Genomic DNA, 15,006 nt, shown 5'->3' with positions numbered 1-15,006 from the left:
TTATTAGCTTCTATTAGATATGCTAAAAGTTCCTATTATTTGAATCATAAAGGAAGATATATATTGTTTCCACGATTCCAAGTAATCGCTTTTAAACTTGATATCTTTTATTGCAGCAACAGTGGGATGGAAAAACCTGGGCAATGTAATATAGGCATATATATCTACTAAAATAATTCTTACGTATCTTTTAGTTTTAGTTGGATATTGATAGCTTAAGTGTTAATTAATTTACTATTTTATTTTTTTAAAACTAAAGTAATATTAAAAAATAATGCGCCATTGAATATTTCGTTTGATTGGAGGAAAATATTAGTACTCAACTAACTTCAAAGGTATCTGAGTGTTTCACCAAAAATTAATTGAATACCAAAATACTATCTATATAGCATTTTCATGTCAGATACTTTTAATTGTTGGAACTTTTAATTGCAAACTTAAAAGCACGCATAATATCTCTCATGATAGAGGTCTGTAGTTTAAGATTCCTTACCTTGGATGCCTTGACTGCAATTCATTATTAGAATTCTATAAACATGCTCAATATTCAAGGTTGAGTTTCTATAAAATTTTTAATGTTATTATTTCATGAACAAATAAAGATTGTCTGGGGTTTATGCTTGCTTTTATTTAGCTGCAACTACGATTTATTTAATTCACAAGTTTTTTCATCGACTAACTATTGTAATGATTCCATTTCTAACAGAAATGTATAAGTTTTATTCTATATTTTAATGTATGCGATGTAAGTTATAAATTTTAATATTGTATGATATAAGGTTGTATGTTTTTGTTCGAAAAATGAGATCTTTTAGTAGTGAAAGATGACTTGATCCAAATAAAATTGTTCTGCAAAATATATATAAGAAAGCGTTTATTATAAAAAAACGATGTCTAATAATGATTTATGCCAACACTTTAATTAAAAAGTGTCGCCTAATAATAACTTATGCAAGTGCTTTTATTAGACAGTGCTGCTAAAGAAGACTTATGTCAGTGCTTTTAACGGAAAGCGTTGTCTAATGATGACTTATGTCAACATTTTTAGCAAAAAAAGTTGTTTAATGATACCTTTTCCAACACTTTTATTAGAAAGCGTTGACTTAAGGTCTTACGCCAGCGCTTTTAGCAGAAAATGTTGTCTAATAATGTCTTTTGCCAACTCTTTTATCAGAAAGCATTGCCTTAAGAGGTCTTATGTCAGCCCTTTTCACAAAAAAAGTTGTCTAAAGTGCACTTAAGTCAACTCTTTTAGATTAAAAAACACCTGTCTTAATCTACACCAGCGCCATAATATACAGCGCTTGAAAGTGTTGTCTAAGGTAAAAAAAGCACTGTCTAAGGTCTTCTTTGGCATAATCTCCAACTTTCAAATTCCATTTCCTCATGTTTTTGTATTTTTAATGTTTTGTTGTGTGGTGTAGATTTCACTAGATGGTAAATTCACTACAGACAATCCGTTCTCATGGCACATTGAAGGTGAGAAAAACACAAGAAGAGTGGTTGAATTATGTTGGCTTTTTCTTCTTTAAACTTTTCAACTACTGCTTCTGCTAACTTTCAAATCGATTTTGAACACTTAGTTCAGAGTCTGACTCAGACAGGTTTGGATAGCTTTTGAAGGTCCTTATCAGATTTTGAACCAGAATATAACTTGGAATATCATAGTTGACAGCAAAGAAAGTAAAAGTAGAGACACAAGCAGTTATCCTGGTTCCTTTCACAACTTGAAAGTAGTCCAGTCCCCTTTTACTGCCAAGGGATTTTCAATATAACCAAGCAAGAGACTTACAATGATTAAGCATACAAGCAAGAGACTTCCTTTGCTCAAACCCACAAGTAAGAGACTTATATGCTCAAGCACACAAGCAAGATAATTCTTTATCTCAAACACACAAGTAAGAGACTTCAAATGATCAAGCACTAAAGCAAGAGACTTCTGACTCTATAACAAACTATTAAGACAATCCTGGTAACAACTACACTTGATATACAATTAGAAGTGTAGACAGAATACAACTTAGAAAGACTCTAAGACTTAAGACTTTCTAAAATATACACAATGTTAAGATGTTATAAGTTTAGCTTGTTTTGACAGAGTAACTTCTCTTTGAAATTTCAAGGTTTAGAGTCTGTAATGCAGTGTGTTGTATTCTTGTGACTCTTCTTCAGGTTTGCTGCTCCTTAAATAGAGATGAGAGAAAGAGACGTTGAAGACTTTCATCAAAAGGTTGGATAACATTTGTACTTGATTAGACATATCAAGAAAACAAGTTTCCGCAAGAGGAATTATCTGTTGAAGCTCTGACATCAAATGAGATATTTTTTCTTAAGTCTTCATGTGATCAAAAGTTCTCTGAGCTTCTCAGATTTTCCTCGATTAAAGAGACTATACTTCAGAGGTTGACTTTCTTCAGACTTCGCTCTTTAGAGGTTGATCATTAGAGTCCACTTCTTGGCTTCTAAAGTTTCATAGTCTAGATCAACAAAGGTTGACTTTCTTCAGAGTTGGCTTCTTAAAAGTCTAGATCTTCCATCAAATCCAGAGTCTTCGGAAGTAATATTCATAGCCAAAGTTTGATCTTTAGATGCAGAATCCTCACGCTTCTCTTTATCTGTTCCTAATCATATAATTTCGCATAGTAGAAAAGATATTAGAATACCCAATTATTCTTTAAATACTTTGTTATCATCAAAATCCAAGGAATATGGTATCAACCAATTTTGTTCCAACACACATGGTTTATCCCTAGTTCACTAGGCTTTGTGTTTTTCTTTTGGAATCGTTCTTCCCACCCTCAGTGGTGGACAACCACCAATAAGGTATTTTTGGATTAGTGGTATGAAATGGAATATAATGGAATTGAGTGGTGAATAATGAGATTTTATTGTTTGGATTTGCAAATAATATATGGAGTGAAATGGAACATTGTGGAATCCGTTCCTTCAAATCCTCCATTTTTTATTTCATCCGATTTGGGGTGTATGCAACTGAATGGCATATTTTTAATAAAATATCCACACAAAAATGGATTGGGATATATATTTCAGTCTTCTTTGCACCATTCAACTTCGTTATGTTCCATTCCACTCAGCTCTGTTACATTCCATCAATCTAAATATAGCCTTAGGAAACCCCAAAATGTCATTCGTTTGTCTGAATTTTGTAATCTACACACACCTATTACACCCTACAACATCATCATCAGTGAGCCACCCCTATTTTCCTAAAAATAACTCGGATTTTAATCTTTGGATGTAGTCCACATACCAATATCCGAAGTCACCAAGAGCAAAATTGAATATAATGCCACCTTGCATGTACTCTTCATTTCTTGATCATACCACCATACTTGCAAAACTTTACAAAACTATCCTTCCATTCTCAATCAAGTTTGTACTTCAAAACTAAAGTCTTTTGTTTTTCACATCAATATGAGCAAAATAAGATGGAATTTAAGGTAATGTAGATGTATTTCTTTCCTTTTTACTTGTAATAATATAGTTTTTCTCTTGAAAAATGAACGTTGCGTTCGGATTTTAAAATCCGTATTATGTTGCATATGGTTTCAGAAAATAAAATCCTAATTGTTTTCATAATAAGTTTTTATTTAATTATGTTATAACTGGTTCCTACAATGGTGCACCCTAACACTGTCCCCAAAGTTTTTGTGTCAATGGATGTTGACTGGGTGTTGTCCATTTAGATTTTAGAAAATAATTTACAACTAAATAAGATTTTTCAATTCGTAGCCATATGATCCAATGGATCTGCACAAATGCTGCTAAATTGGGGTTCAACATTGTAATCAGGAGCTCAGATTCTAGTTCTGGTAGAATACCGACATTAGTGACGATAACATGTGAAAAAAGAGGCAAGTACCAAAAACCTATTCGGAAGATTACATAGGATGACACATAAACGATGAAATGTGAGTGTATCTTTTTAAGTTGTGGAGGTACCTTAAGGCTAATGATACATTGACATTTAATGTGGTTTGTGGTTTTCATATTTATGACATGTGCTACAAGCTAGTCGGTTATCCCATTGAATGTTGCCTTAATTTTTAAGAGAATGATATTGTTTATGACATGACTTTGAACATGGTGCAACCCCAAAACACACTTGGGTCTTTGAAACACAAAAAGACCTTATAATATTTCAAATATTAAGCAAGATCTAAAATGTAATAATTTTTAAGCTTTTGGATGATGATAATTCTATATCTAGGTACACATTGTATGAGGATGCAGAAACTGTTCGAGATATGCTTTGGACTCATCCTGATTCCATTAAGTTGTTCAACACATTTCTCATTGTGTTATAATTGGTTGAACATATAAGACCAACAAGTACAGACTTCCACTTTTGGAAATTGTTGGTGTTACTTCTACCAAGTTGACTTTTTTAGGTGGATTTGCAATTTTGGAAAGTGAAATAGAGGACAACATTACTTGGCCTTCGGAAGTGTTTCATTCTATGATCAAAGACCAACAAAACAAGCCACAAATCATTATCACCGAACGTGATACCTCACTTATGAATTAGTTGCAAAGGTGTTTCCTACTTCATATGCATTACTCTCTATTCATCACATAACAAAAGAATGTGATAAGTAGACTTAAGCTTATGGTATGGACCAAACAAATTAAGGTTGAAGATGGAAAAATGGTAAAAGCTTGTGTGATATTGGAGAGCATAATGAATGCCTGGAATGTTATAATGAAAGATTTTTATGTTGAATCTATCATATATTTTAGAAGGGTGTGTGAGAAATATCCTAATTTCTTGAAATATGTCAAAAGTACAGTTCTAGACTGGGTGAAGGAGAATAATATATGTGTTTGGACCAATCAGGTTAGACACTTTGGAAATACAACAACTAATATAGTTGAATCTGATCATGGTACATTGAAGATTTTGTTGGGAAATAGTAATGATGATTTATGTAGAGGTTGGGACTTTTTGAACCAAAAGATCCAAAATTAGCATAATGATATACAAACATCAATTGGTCACAACATTATAGTATTATAACAAAAATTCAGAGACAACAATATCCATTCACAATTGGTGGGAAATATATCTCGATCAGGATTGAATTTTATTTATCACAAAGCCAAGCAAGCAGAGAAAGACAAGACATATTGTCTTTCGTGTTTTTGTGTAATTTTAAAGAAGATGAAACATGATAGACTCATATGTATGGATGAGGGTTACATGAAGTGGAAAAGGATCCAATTTAATGGTGATGGTTTAATGAAGGATTCTAAAACAAACATATACATCATGATAAAATCAGAGGTGATTCAAGAGAGAATTTGGAAAGCTGGTGATATCATGAAACTGTACATCAAAGAGAAGATGAGAAATATTATGTATCCCGAAACCAAAAACTTGAAACCACACACAAAATCGGTAAAAATAAAGAGTGTTGTAAGAAGGTCAAACCAACACCAAGTGACAATTTAACAATACGGTCTTCTTCCTATTTCTAACATGTTGAAACATATTTTTTGGATTCTCTAATTTCAAAATCTAAAAAAATTATTATCAAAGGTGCTCGCATTAGCAAACCACCTCCTTCACCGCAGTTACAAAAAAAATACACATTGAAGAGATATCGATTTTTATGCAAGAATACGATAAACGAATTGTGGATGTTAAGGGTGACGATAATTGTGGTTATCACGTTGTTTCAGCTTTTCTTGGTAAAGGATTGGAGAATCGTGCATTTGTCCGCCAACATTTTCTCAAAGAGTTGAAGGCACATAAGGAATCATACAAGAAGCTAAATAGGAAAAAAATAACATTCTGATGAAATTTATGAATCTCTTATTCCTCGTGTTAGCAGTCCAACACCTGAGGAAAAATGAATGTATTTCTCTAAAATGAGTCATCTTATTGCAAGTGTGTATAACTAGGTATGTATCAGTTTGACAAGATATGGTTTCTCATAAACATTTTTCCCATTAGAAGTGGCCCACCTCAAAATCCAACCTGACACATTATGTGTATTGGTGGCTTTCAAAATGACAACACTTTGGTCAAGTTTATTTGATATCAGGATGTCCTATACGATAAACATCACTGGAGTGGACAACTCATTTCACAAAAAAAAAGTTGAAACTTGGCTGAATAAATTTTTGGATCAGATGGAAGAGTTCACCAAATTGAAAGAGAATAAAATCAGTAAAATTCAAAGGCAAAAATACCTATAGATATAGATTTAGGTTGTGACGCATCCTTTGATGCATTTTAGTTTCTATCTTATAATGTATTTAGGTGGCGACTCATTTTTTATATGTAATGCTGGAATGGTATTTTCAACGATGTAATCTAGATATATTTAATGTGTTTTAATGTATATCTAACTTTATTTGTATAAACATTGGACCCTAAATTTTTTATGTCAAAATACAAGTTCTGTTTGCATTCTGTTTGTATTTTCTATGTCAAAAAACAGGTTCTGTTTGTAACATGATTGAATCCTAATTTTAAACTCCATACGAACTTCAAAGGGTAAATCTGGATTTCAATATCCGGAGTAGTCCCTAAACCAGGATTGAGTTTCTTAGGTCCATATTGATCTAAAACTTGTATAAATATGGGATTCCATCATATTGTTAACTAAAATAACACATAATCACTCAATATTCGTATCTCGCATTTGTCTGCTTCAAAAACGATATGCCCCCTCTTGAATTTGGGTTCACATAGATCACATGTCTTGTCGATCTGAAATTCACACTAGAGAGTCTCTTGATACTCAAACAATCAAAGAATTGTGAAGCTCTATTATCATTCATCCTCGATTGACAGCGAAAGAAAGATATAGTTCAACAAGTTTGCGTTGAAGAGAATGAAGATTTAACGCTTATGTGGAGTATATTTCACTATTATAAAACAAACGGTCTGATCGAGGTGGATGCAATGGTTACGAGATCGGCCGACGATATTTTGAAGATGTTGAAACGTCTTCGACCATCTTTTGATGATGAGATGCAATGTTAGTTTTACATTAACAAAAATCTAAGTAACATTACGTATTTTATGTTTGTCAAATAAAAGATTTATGTTAATTTATGTTTTCCTTTCCATTTCTGCAATTGCTTCTAGTTTGTGGTTGCATAGATGATTATGGATTTTAATATCCAAACAACCCCCTAAACATGATTTCTCGTTTCCTCTGTGTTTTAGTTGGTCATAATAGAGAACGTTCCAGATTGTATTATTCATATTAACCTTTAAGCATTATGAAATATAATTTGAAAATGAATTTAGTTTTGGTAAATCCAAAATATAAAATCCAAATTTTTTCATTTTTAATTTTATAAAAAAATAAAATATTTATCGCGTCAGAAGAATAAAATCTATAACATGGAAAAAACAAAATTTTTTATTGTTGTTGGAGGCTTGTTTGGATTGTGGATTTTTTGGCCCATCAATGTGGTATGGCCCTATGGGGCTATGTTAGGCTTACATAAATCGACAATTGTATAGTTTTTTATGTATTAAGTGAGTTAATAGTACCTTTATACTATCATTTGGTTATGGAGAAATGCTTCCCTTACACTCAATCATACATATACATCGTATTTTATAATATAAATATATACTTATCAATTTTTTAATGATTTGTTATTCCACCTTGAAACTGTTAATTGAAAATTAAAATTCTGTTTTTTTCCCTTCCAAAATTAACAGATTTTATTTTCTTTAGAGTCACTTTAGTTGTAGCTTTTATTCCCAATGTATAAATACATTTGGATCATTCCAATTCAAGGTTAATGCAAAAATCTATACTCATCCAAATATTACTATTCTCTCTATTTTCTCTCTTAACTTCATCTTCCCCGGTCTTCTTTTCTTCCACCATTGTTGAACCTTCAATTTTCAGTTTTATGTTTTATGTTCCAACATTTGGCATCAAGAGCCTTGGTTATCGATCCTAATCCGCTGTAACAATGGCAACCGTTTCCAATGATCGAATTCCCACCAATCTCCCGATTCTTGATTCGAAGAACTATGATAAATGGGAAAAACAAATGAGGGTTTTGTTTGGTTATCAAGAGGTGCTTGAGATCGTCGTCAATGGAGTTACACAATTAGGGGCAGAGGCTACCGACATTCAAAGAGCTACACACAAAGAAGAGAAGAATAAGGATTACAAAGCCCTATTCTTGATTCATTCTTGTGTTGATAACGATAATTTCGAGAAGGTTGGCGATTCTGAATCGACGAAGCAAGCATGGGAAATCTTGGAGAAAGCATATGTTGGTGCCGTCAAAGGGAAGGTTGTAAGGTTACAAACTTACAAGCGACAATTCGAGTTAACACAAATGGAAGATAAAGAAACAATCAACGACTATATTACGCGCATTACCCAGTTAGTTAATCAAATCAAATCTTGTGGGGAAACGATTCTTGAGCAGAATGTTGTATCGAAAGTATTGCGTTCGTTAACGCCGTGTTTCGACAACATAGTTGTGGCTATTGAAGAATCAAAGGATCTAACAACTTTGAGCAAGGATGAATTGAAAAGTTCGTTATAGGCACATGAACAAAGGTTGGATGAGAGAGGCGCCGACAAAGTCAAAGTGGAGATTGCTTTGCAAGCGTGTTTCAATGAGAAGAATAAGAGGTCGAAAGGAAAATTTGCGGCGAGAGGTAAATCAAATTTTCAGAATTTTGGTACAAATGATTTGCAAAATTCAAAGCATTCGACGAGTGAAAAGGGTGAATATAGCTCCAAGGATAATGGTCATAGCAATGGTTTCAAGAAGCGTGATGTGAGTAAGGTGCAATGCTACAAGTGCAGAAAGTTTGGACACTTTGCAAATTCGTGTCGTGGTAAATCGAACGAGAATCACAATAATGAAGCCAAGGTTACTAGGGAAGAGGTAGATGATGAGGACACACTTCTAGTAATGATCACAGAGGGGAGTTATGGCATTACGGATGTTCCGGGCAGCAGCTACAACAGTGAAAGTTTGCGGGACAACAGTTGTATTGTTCCGGAAAATAGCGAGAAAATGCATTCGGATCGAAATGTGTTGGTTACCGTTCGTGATGGAGTCCAAGGGAGAGATGAGTGGTACTTGGATTCCGGTTGTTCAACACATATGACGGGTCGAAAAGATTAGTTTGTGAAAATCAATCAAGCGGCAAAAAGTAAAGTCAAATTTGCCGACGACACCACTTTAAGCGCCAAAGGGGTAGGAGATGTTTTGATAGAAAAAAGGAATGGTGGACATTCAAGGATCAAAGATGTCTTGTATATACCGGGAATTAAGTGTAATCTTTTAAGTATTGGCCAATTACTTGAAAGAGAATACAAAATTCGGTTGGAGGAGAAGATTTTTACGCGTTTTGGATTCAAATGGTGTGTTGATTCTAAAAGCACCGATGGCTGCCAACAGAACCTTTAAGGTTGAGTTAAAGGTTATGGATCATCGTTGTCTAGCTACCGCGGCAAGTAGAGATGAGTGGTTATGGCATTACCATCTTGGTCACCTTAATTTTAGGGATCTAAGAAAGTTACAACAAAGTGAAATGGTAACGGGGCTGCCACACATTAGTATTCCAACTGAATTCTGTGAGGAATGTGTGAAGGCTAAACAGCACAAGAATGTGTTTAGCAAAGATGCGAGTCGAAGAACCAAAGGCTTACTTGAGGTGGTATGTTCCGACGTTTGCGGACCGATGCAAGTAGAGACTTATGGTGGTAATCGATATTTTGTTACGTTCATTGACGATTTTAGTAGGAAGCTTTGGACATATCTTATCAAGAGAAAAGATGAGGTATTTGGAGTTTTCAAGAATTTCAAATCCATGGTGGAGCGCCAAAGCGATCGGAAGCTCAAAATTCTCAAAACGGATGGTGGAGGTGAGTATGCCTCTAGTGAGTTTGGGAAGTTTTGTGATCTTGAGGGAATTATACGTGAGGTGGTGCCTCCGTATACGCCTTAACAAAACGGGGTTGCCGAGAGGAAAAATCGTACAATAATGAACATGGTGCGTAGTATGCTTTGTGGGAAGAAATTGCCTAAGGAATTGTGGGGTGAGTCCGTGTCTACAGCCACCTACTTGTTGAATAGGTGTCCCACTAAGAAGCTGGAGAAACTCACACCGGAAGAGGCTTGAAGTGGCTTTAAACCAAATTTGAATCATTTGCGCGTTTTTGGATCGATTGCATATCGTCATGTACCGGACCAACTTCGGGAGAAATTGGATGATAAGGGTGAGAAGCTGATATTTTTAGGATATCACTCTACTGGAGGGTACAAGTTGTTCGATGGAAGAAATCGGAAGGTCGTCATAACCCAGGATGTGAGTTTTGATGAAGTAAAAAATGCAGAAAATGCTGCAGTAACCGGTTACCTAAATAGCAGTAACCGATTACTCACAGAAAATGCAGTAGTAACTGATTACCCTACTGGGAGTAACCGGTTACACAGAGAAGATTTGCAGCAGCAACAGTTTTTTGAATTCTCTGATCCTGAGGCTTATGACACAGTTGTACCAGCACCTACAGTAGCGCAAAATGATGTTGTTAATGATGGTAGACCAGTGAGGAAAAGAGCCTTGCCTCATAGAATCTGAGATTACAAAAGATTCCAAGATAACAAAGTTAATAACGATGGTGACTTTATTCATTTCGCGCTTATGGATGAATCCGAACCGGTAAATGAGGAAGAAGCCTTAAGTGATCCTAAGTGGATATGTGCAATGAAAGAGGAGCTGGAGTCTATTGAGAAAAATGGTACTTGGGAGTTGGTCGATTTACCACTTGGAAAGAAACCGATAGGTGTGCGATGGGTCTATAAGGTTAAAGCAAATCCCAAAGGTGAAGTAATCAAGCACAAAGCTCGATTATTGGCGAAGGGATTCTTGCAACGAGAAGGTATAGACTATGAGGAGGTATTCGCACCGGTGGCTAGATTAGAGACTATTCATTTGGTTGTTGGTATTGCGCATAGCAACAATTGGATGGTTTACCAAATGGGTGTCAAATCTGCATTTTTGAATGGTCCTCTTGTTGAGGAAGTCTATGTGGGGAAGCCACCCGGTTTCGTGATAAAAGATCAAGAGATGAAGTATTACAAGCTACACAAGGCGTTGTATGGTTTGAAACAAGCTTCAAGAGCTTGGAACAAACATATTAATGACTTTCTTATTGACATTGGTTTCAAACGATGTGTATCCGAACATGGAGTTTATGTGAGATCGGATACGAATGATGGTGTGATTATACTTTGCTTGTATGTTGATGATCTCTTGATTACGGGCAACCATGACAAGAGTGTTTCAAGGTTCAAAAGTGAGCTCATGAGAGAGTTTGAGATGACGGACCTTGGTGTCATGAATTACTGCCTTGGCACAGAGTTTCACAAGTCAAAAGTGGGGTTGCTTATGCACCAAAGGAGGTATGCTCTAGATATTTTGAAAAAGTGTGATATGGAGCATTGTAATGCTTGTATTACACCTTGTGAGGCTAGAGTGCAGCTGTCTAAAAGTGATGAGGAGGAGGATGTCAATCCAACGCTTTACCGGAGCTTGATTGGATCGTTACGGTATTTGTGCAATACGCGACCGGATTTGGTTTTTAGTGTCGGTATTGCGAGTAGATTCATGGAGAGACCGAATGTGTCTCACTTGGCGGCGGTCAAGAGGATCCTTAGATATGTGAAAGGTACTCTTGGTTGCGAAATTCTCTTTCCCGCATCGGACACGGGGCGTAAGTGCAATTTACTTGGCTACACCGATTCCAATTGGTGCAAAGACAAAGATGACCGAAAATCGACGGCGGGGTACATCTTTATGTTTGGTAGTACACCAATCTCTTGGTGTTCGAAAAAGGAATCGGTTGTAGCACTCTCTTCTTGTGAGGCCGAGTACATTGTGGCGTCGTTAGGTGCGTGCCAAGCTATGTGGCTTATGAATCTATTGAAGGAATTGGGATGTGGTGATGAGGCTGCCACCACACTGTTTGTAGACAATGTTTCCGCAATAAATCTTGCGAAGAGCCCGATTGCACACGGAAGGAGCAAGCATATTGAGATGCGGTTTCATTATTTGAGAGAATTGGTTGGTGATGGAAAACTTAGATTGAGCTATTGCCGAAGCGAAGACCAAGTCGCGGATTTGTTGACAAAGGGTGTGACAAATGATGTGTTCAAGAGGCTAAAGAAGTGCTTGAGCATGGTGGACTTGGAGCAACTAAAGTGAGGTGGTGTGTTAATTGAAAATTAAAATTCTGTTTTTTTCCCTTCCAAAATTAACATATTTTCTTTTCTTTAGAGTCACTTTAGTTGTAGCTTTTATTCCCAATGTATAAATACATTTGTATCATTCCAATTCAAGGTTAATGCAAAAATCTATACTCATCCAAATATTACTATTCTCTCTATTTTCTCTCTCAACTTCATCTTCCCCAATCTTCTTTTCTTCCACCATTATTGAACCTTCAATTTTCAATTTTATGTTTTATGTTCCAACAGAAACATGTACAACTCTAAATTAATGGTATACATACCGTATAAATATCATACGGTGTAGGAAATTAGTGTAAACATAGCATGTTATGTATTAAGAAATGGATATACTAGAATAAAAATTACACTTTACAATAACAATGCATTTGAAATTACCTCATATATTCATGCCAATGTCTCAAGCTTAAAAATGGCACAACATATTTACTGTCAGGCTTTAGTTACCTAGTTACCTTATTTATTTATTTATTGTAGGAGGATGTGAAGTATTATATACATGGTGGGACTGAAATTGAGCACCAAATTGTGTACAACTTAAAATAGAAATCAAAATCAAACCATCAAAATATTAGAAAGAATAAGACATTAAATTAAAAATTAAATTATAATATCTTTTGCTTAGCTAGAAAACATAATACTTTTTATTATTAATTTAGGGTCGATACATAATTCAAACCATATAATAAAATAAACTAGCGGGTGGTAAATTGTAAACAAATATCCACCTCTGCCATCTAATTGAGAGCACAACATATAATGCCTCATACCACAACTCAAATGACAGGACCATCTTAAAATCAGCCCTTTTCATTTGCCTCTATATCTATAACTCACTCCTATATATCAATATATTATTTGATATATTTTTTCTAAATTATATAGCAATCCCTTAATTTTAATTCCTTAATATTCTAACTATGTGTCCTTAGATGCCCTCGAATAAGAAGTGATGCATCAAATTCCATTCCATCAGAACTGAATGCCGTTGAACGTCTGGCCAAAAGACCATCCTTCTGGCACAACATCATTAGCGACCACGGTGTGACCGTCACTAGAAGTGACCTTAAAGGAGAGACTTTGTCCATCAAGGTTAGAGTTGCTTTGCCAATTTTGACCCCAATTTCTTGACATTGGTTCCCAATTAGTTTTTGAACCTTTGATTGAAACTGCAGTAACATCACCAGCACCTCCAACGTTGGTAATTAGTACTAGATTGAAGTATGAATGACCATTGATTGTGAATCTTATGCCTCCTTTCTTTTGGCAAGGAACCCTATACATTATCAACAATTAAAATAGAAACAAAAAAGAGAGAATCAAATAAAGTTGCAAAAATAAGACAAATGAATGCCGTCACCTTAACAATGAAATATATTCCTAGAATAAGAACATGTTAAAAATATATATTGTCTTCTTGCCAAAAATAGAAACATATCTAGTCTTTTAATTTAAATATATTCATGTTTTTCTTGTTTTAAAAACTAAATTTCAAAATCCTTAAGCGGCGTGCGAAAATCATTTTATTGATAAATTTTAAAACGGAAGATCTCTTCCGTCATAATTAGAAGGTCTAACTTGAAATCTAATTTATGTTTTTTCTGTGAGTTCAAAAAATTAGTTTTTTTTATATTTAATTTGTATTAAAACAAATAAATTTTTTAAGAAAGAACAAAAAAATTCATTATAAATTCATATAATTTGAAATTGAAAATTGAAGTACCTTCTGTAAGCAACAGGAACAATTCCAGCTTTGTATTGAGCAATTTGTTGGAAAACAGGTTGAGAGAGATCAAAATGGTGAAGTGGAGGGTTACACCATCCACCTGCATTATTTGGGAGTGCATTATTTGGGGGACAAAAATTTGTTGCAGTGACAACAATTGAATTTGGAAGACACCATCTTTGGTCATTGACACACTTTATCTCAAAACATGCTCCACAGCTTAATCCACTGTTGAACAAAACAGTGCTCAAAGCTGCGGTGTTTGTTCCATAGCCTTGGCTATACAAGTTTCCATATCCACATGCTCCACCTAAAATTAACCATAATCATAAAATTATATAATATATAATATAATAAGTATAACTAAGACGGTGTAGGTGTAGTTTTCGAAACCGCACTCTGCATTTTATTATATCTTTGCATAATTATTAACTGAAATAGATTATCATTCTAGTTATTGAGAAGTGTTACTGTCTTGGTTACTAACCCATTGTGCCGGAAGCATCACCTCCTCCGTAGAAGGTAGCATGAGCATCAATCCAACCATCATTGGAAGCAAAGACACATGATGCTAGAGAGAGAAATACAATAAAGAGGAGTTTCAAAAGAGCCATTGAGAAAAGGTAGAGTGTGAATTGAACGAATAGCTCAATTGAGAGGCAGAGAAAAGGATGAATGGTGAGGAAAAGAAGAAGAGAATGTGATGGGATTAAATAGGTGAAGGATGGAAGGGAGCAAAGAGTATTTTTGTCTAATTACATATTTGTTATGTGGGGACCAGATACCGCCGAGTATAGTAATTTCGCAAACCATGTGCTTTTCATTATATTTTTCTCTTGTTCATTTTGCTAAACGATTGACACGTGTGATCACAAAGTTGGAATTGAACTTGATAGCGAAACAATCTTTAAAATGAATTAAAAAAATAATAAATACAAAAAATAAACTCAACATAAAAAATTGCTAATAACACCATTTTTAACACTCTCTCAAATACTGACTCT

The 15,006-nt window shown here is 34.7% G+C and overlaps 2 protein-coding genes across 2 annotated transcripts; one reads left to right on the top strand and one right to left on the bottom strand.

Annotated features, from left to right (window-relative positions):
- The first annotated feature begins 7,968 nt into the window (after window positions 1–7,968).
- LOC127081294 (uncharacterized) lies at window positions 7,969–9,147 on the top strand. The gene is made up of 2 exons (XM_051021566.1): window positions 7,969–8,451; window positions 8,557–9,147. Exons 1-2 carry the CDS (start codon window positions 7,969–7,971, stop codon window positions 9,145–9,147), a joined length of 1,074 nt encoding a protein of 357 aa, XP_050877523.1.
- A 3,744-nt stretch (window positions 9,148–12,891) lies between these two features.
- Window positions 12,892–14,702, bottom strand: LOC127085385 (expansin-A15). The gene is made up of 3 exons (XM_051025901.1): window positions 14,490–14,702; window positions 14,000–14,312; window positions 12,892–13,552 (listed from the first exon to the last, which is right to left on the bottom strand). The coding sequence occupies exons 1-3, from the start codon at window positions 14,614–14,616 to the stop codon at window positions 13,249–13,251; spliced, it is 744 nt and encodes a 247-aa protein (XP_050881858.1). The 5' UTR covers window positions 14,617–14,702; the 3' UTR covers window positions 12,892–13,248.
- Between the last annotated feature and the right edge of the window lie 304 nt (window positions 14,703–15,006).

The sequence above is a fragment of the Lathyrus oleraceus genome, chromosome 5 (assembly GCF_024323335.1).
Source record: "Lathyrus oleraceus cultivar Zhongwan6 chromosome 5, CAAS_Psat_ZW6_1.0, whole genome shotgun sequence".
In the NCBI taxonomy this organism is placed as follows: Eukaryota; Viridiplantae; Streptophyta; class Magnoliopsida; order Fabales; family Fabaceae; genus Lathyrus; species Lathyrus oleraceus.
This window is presented reverse-complemented; position numbering and strand designations above follow the sequence as displayed.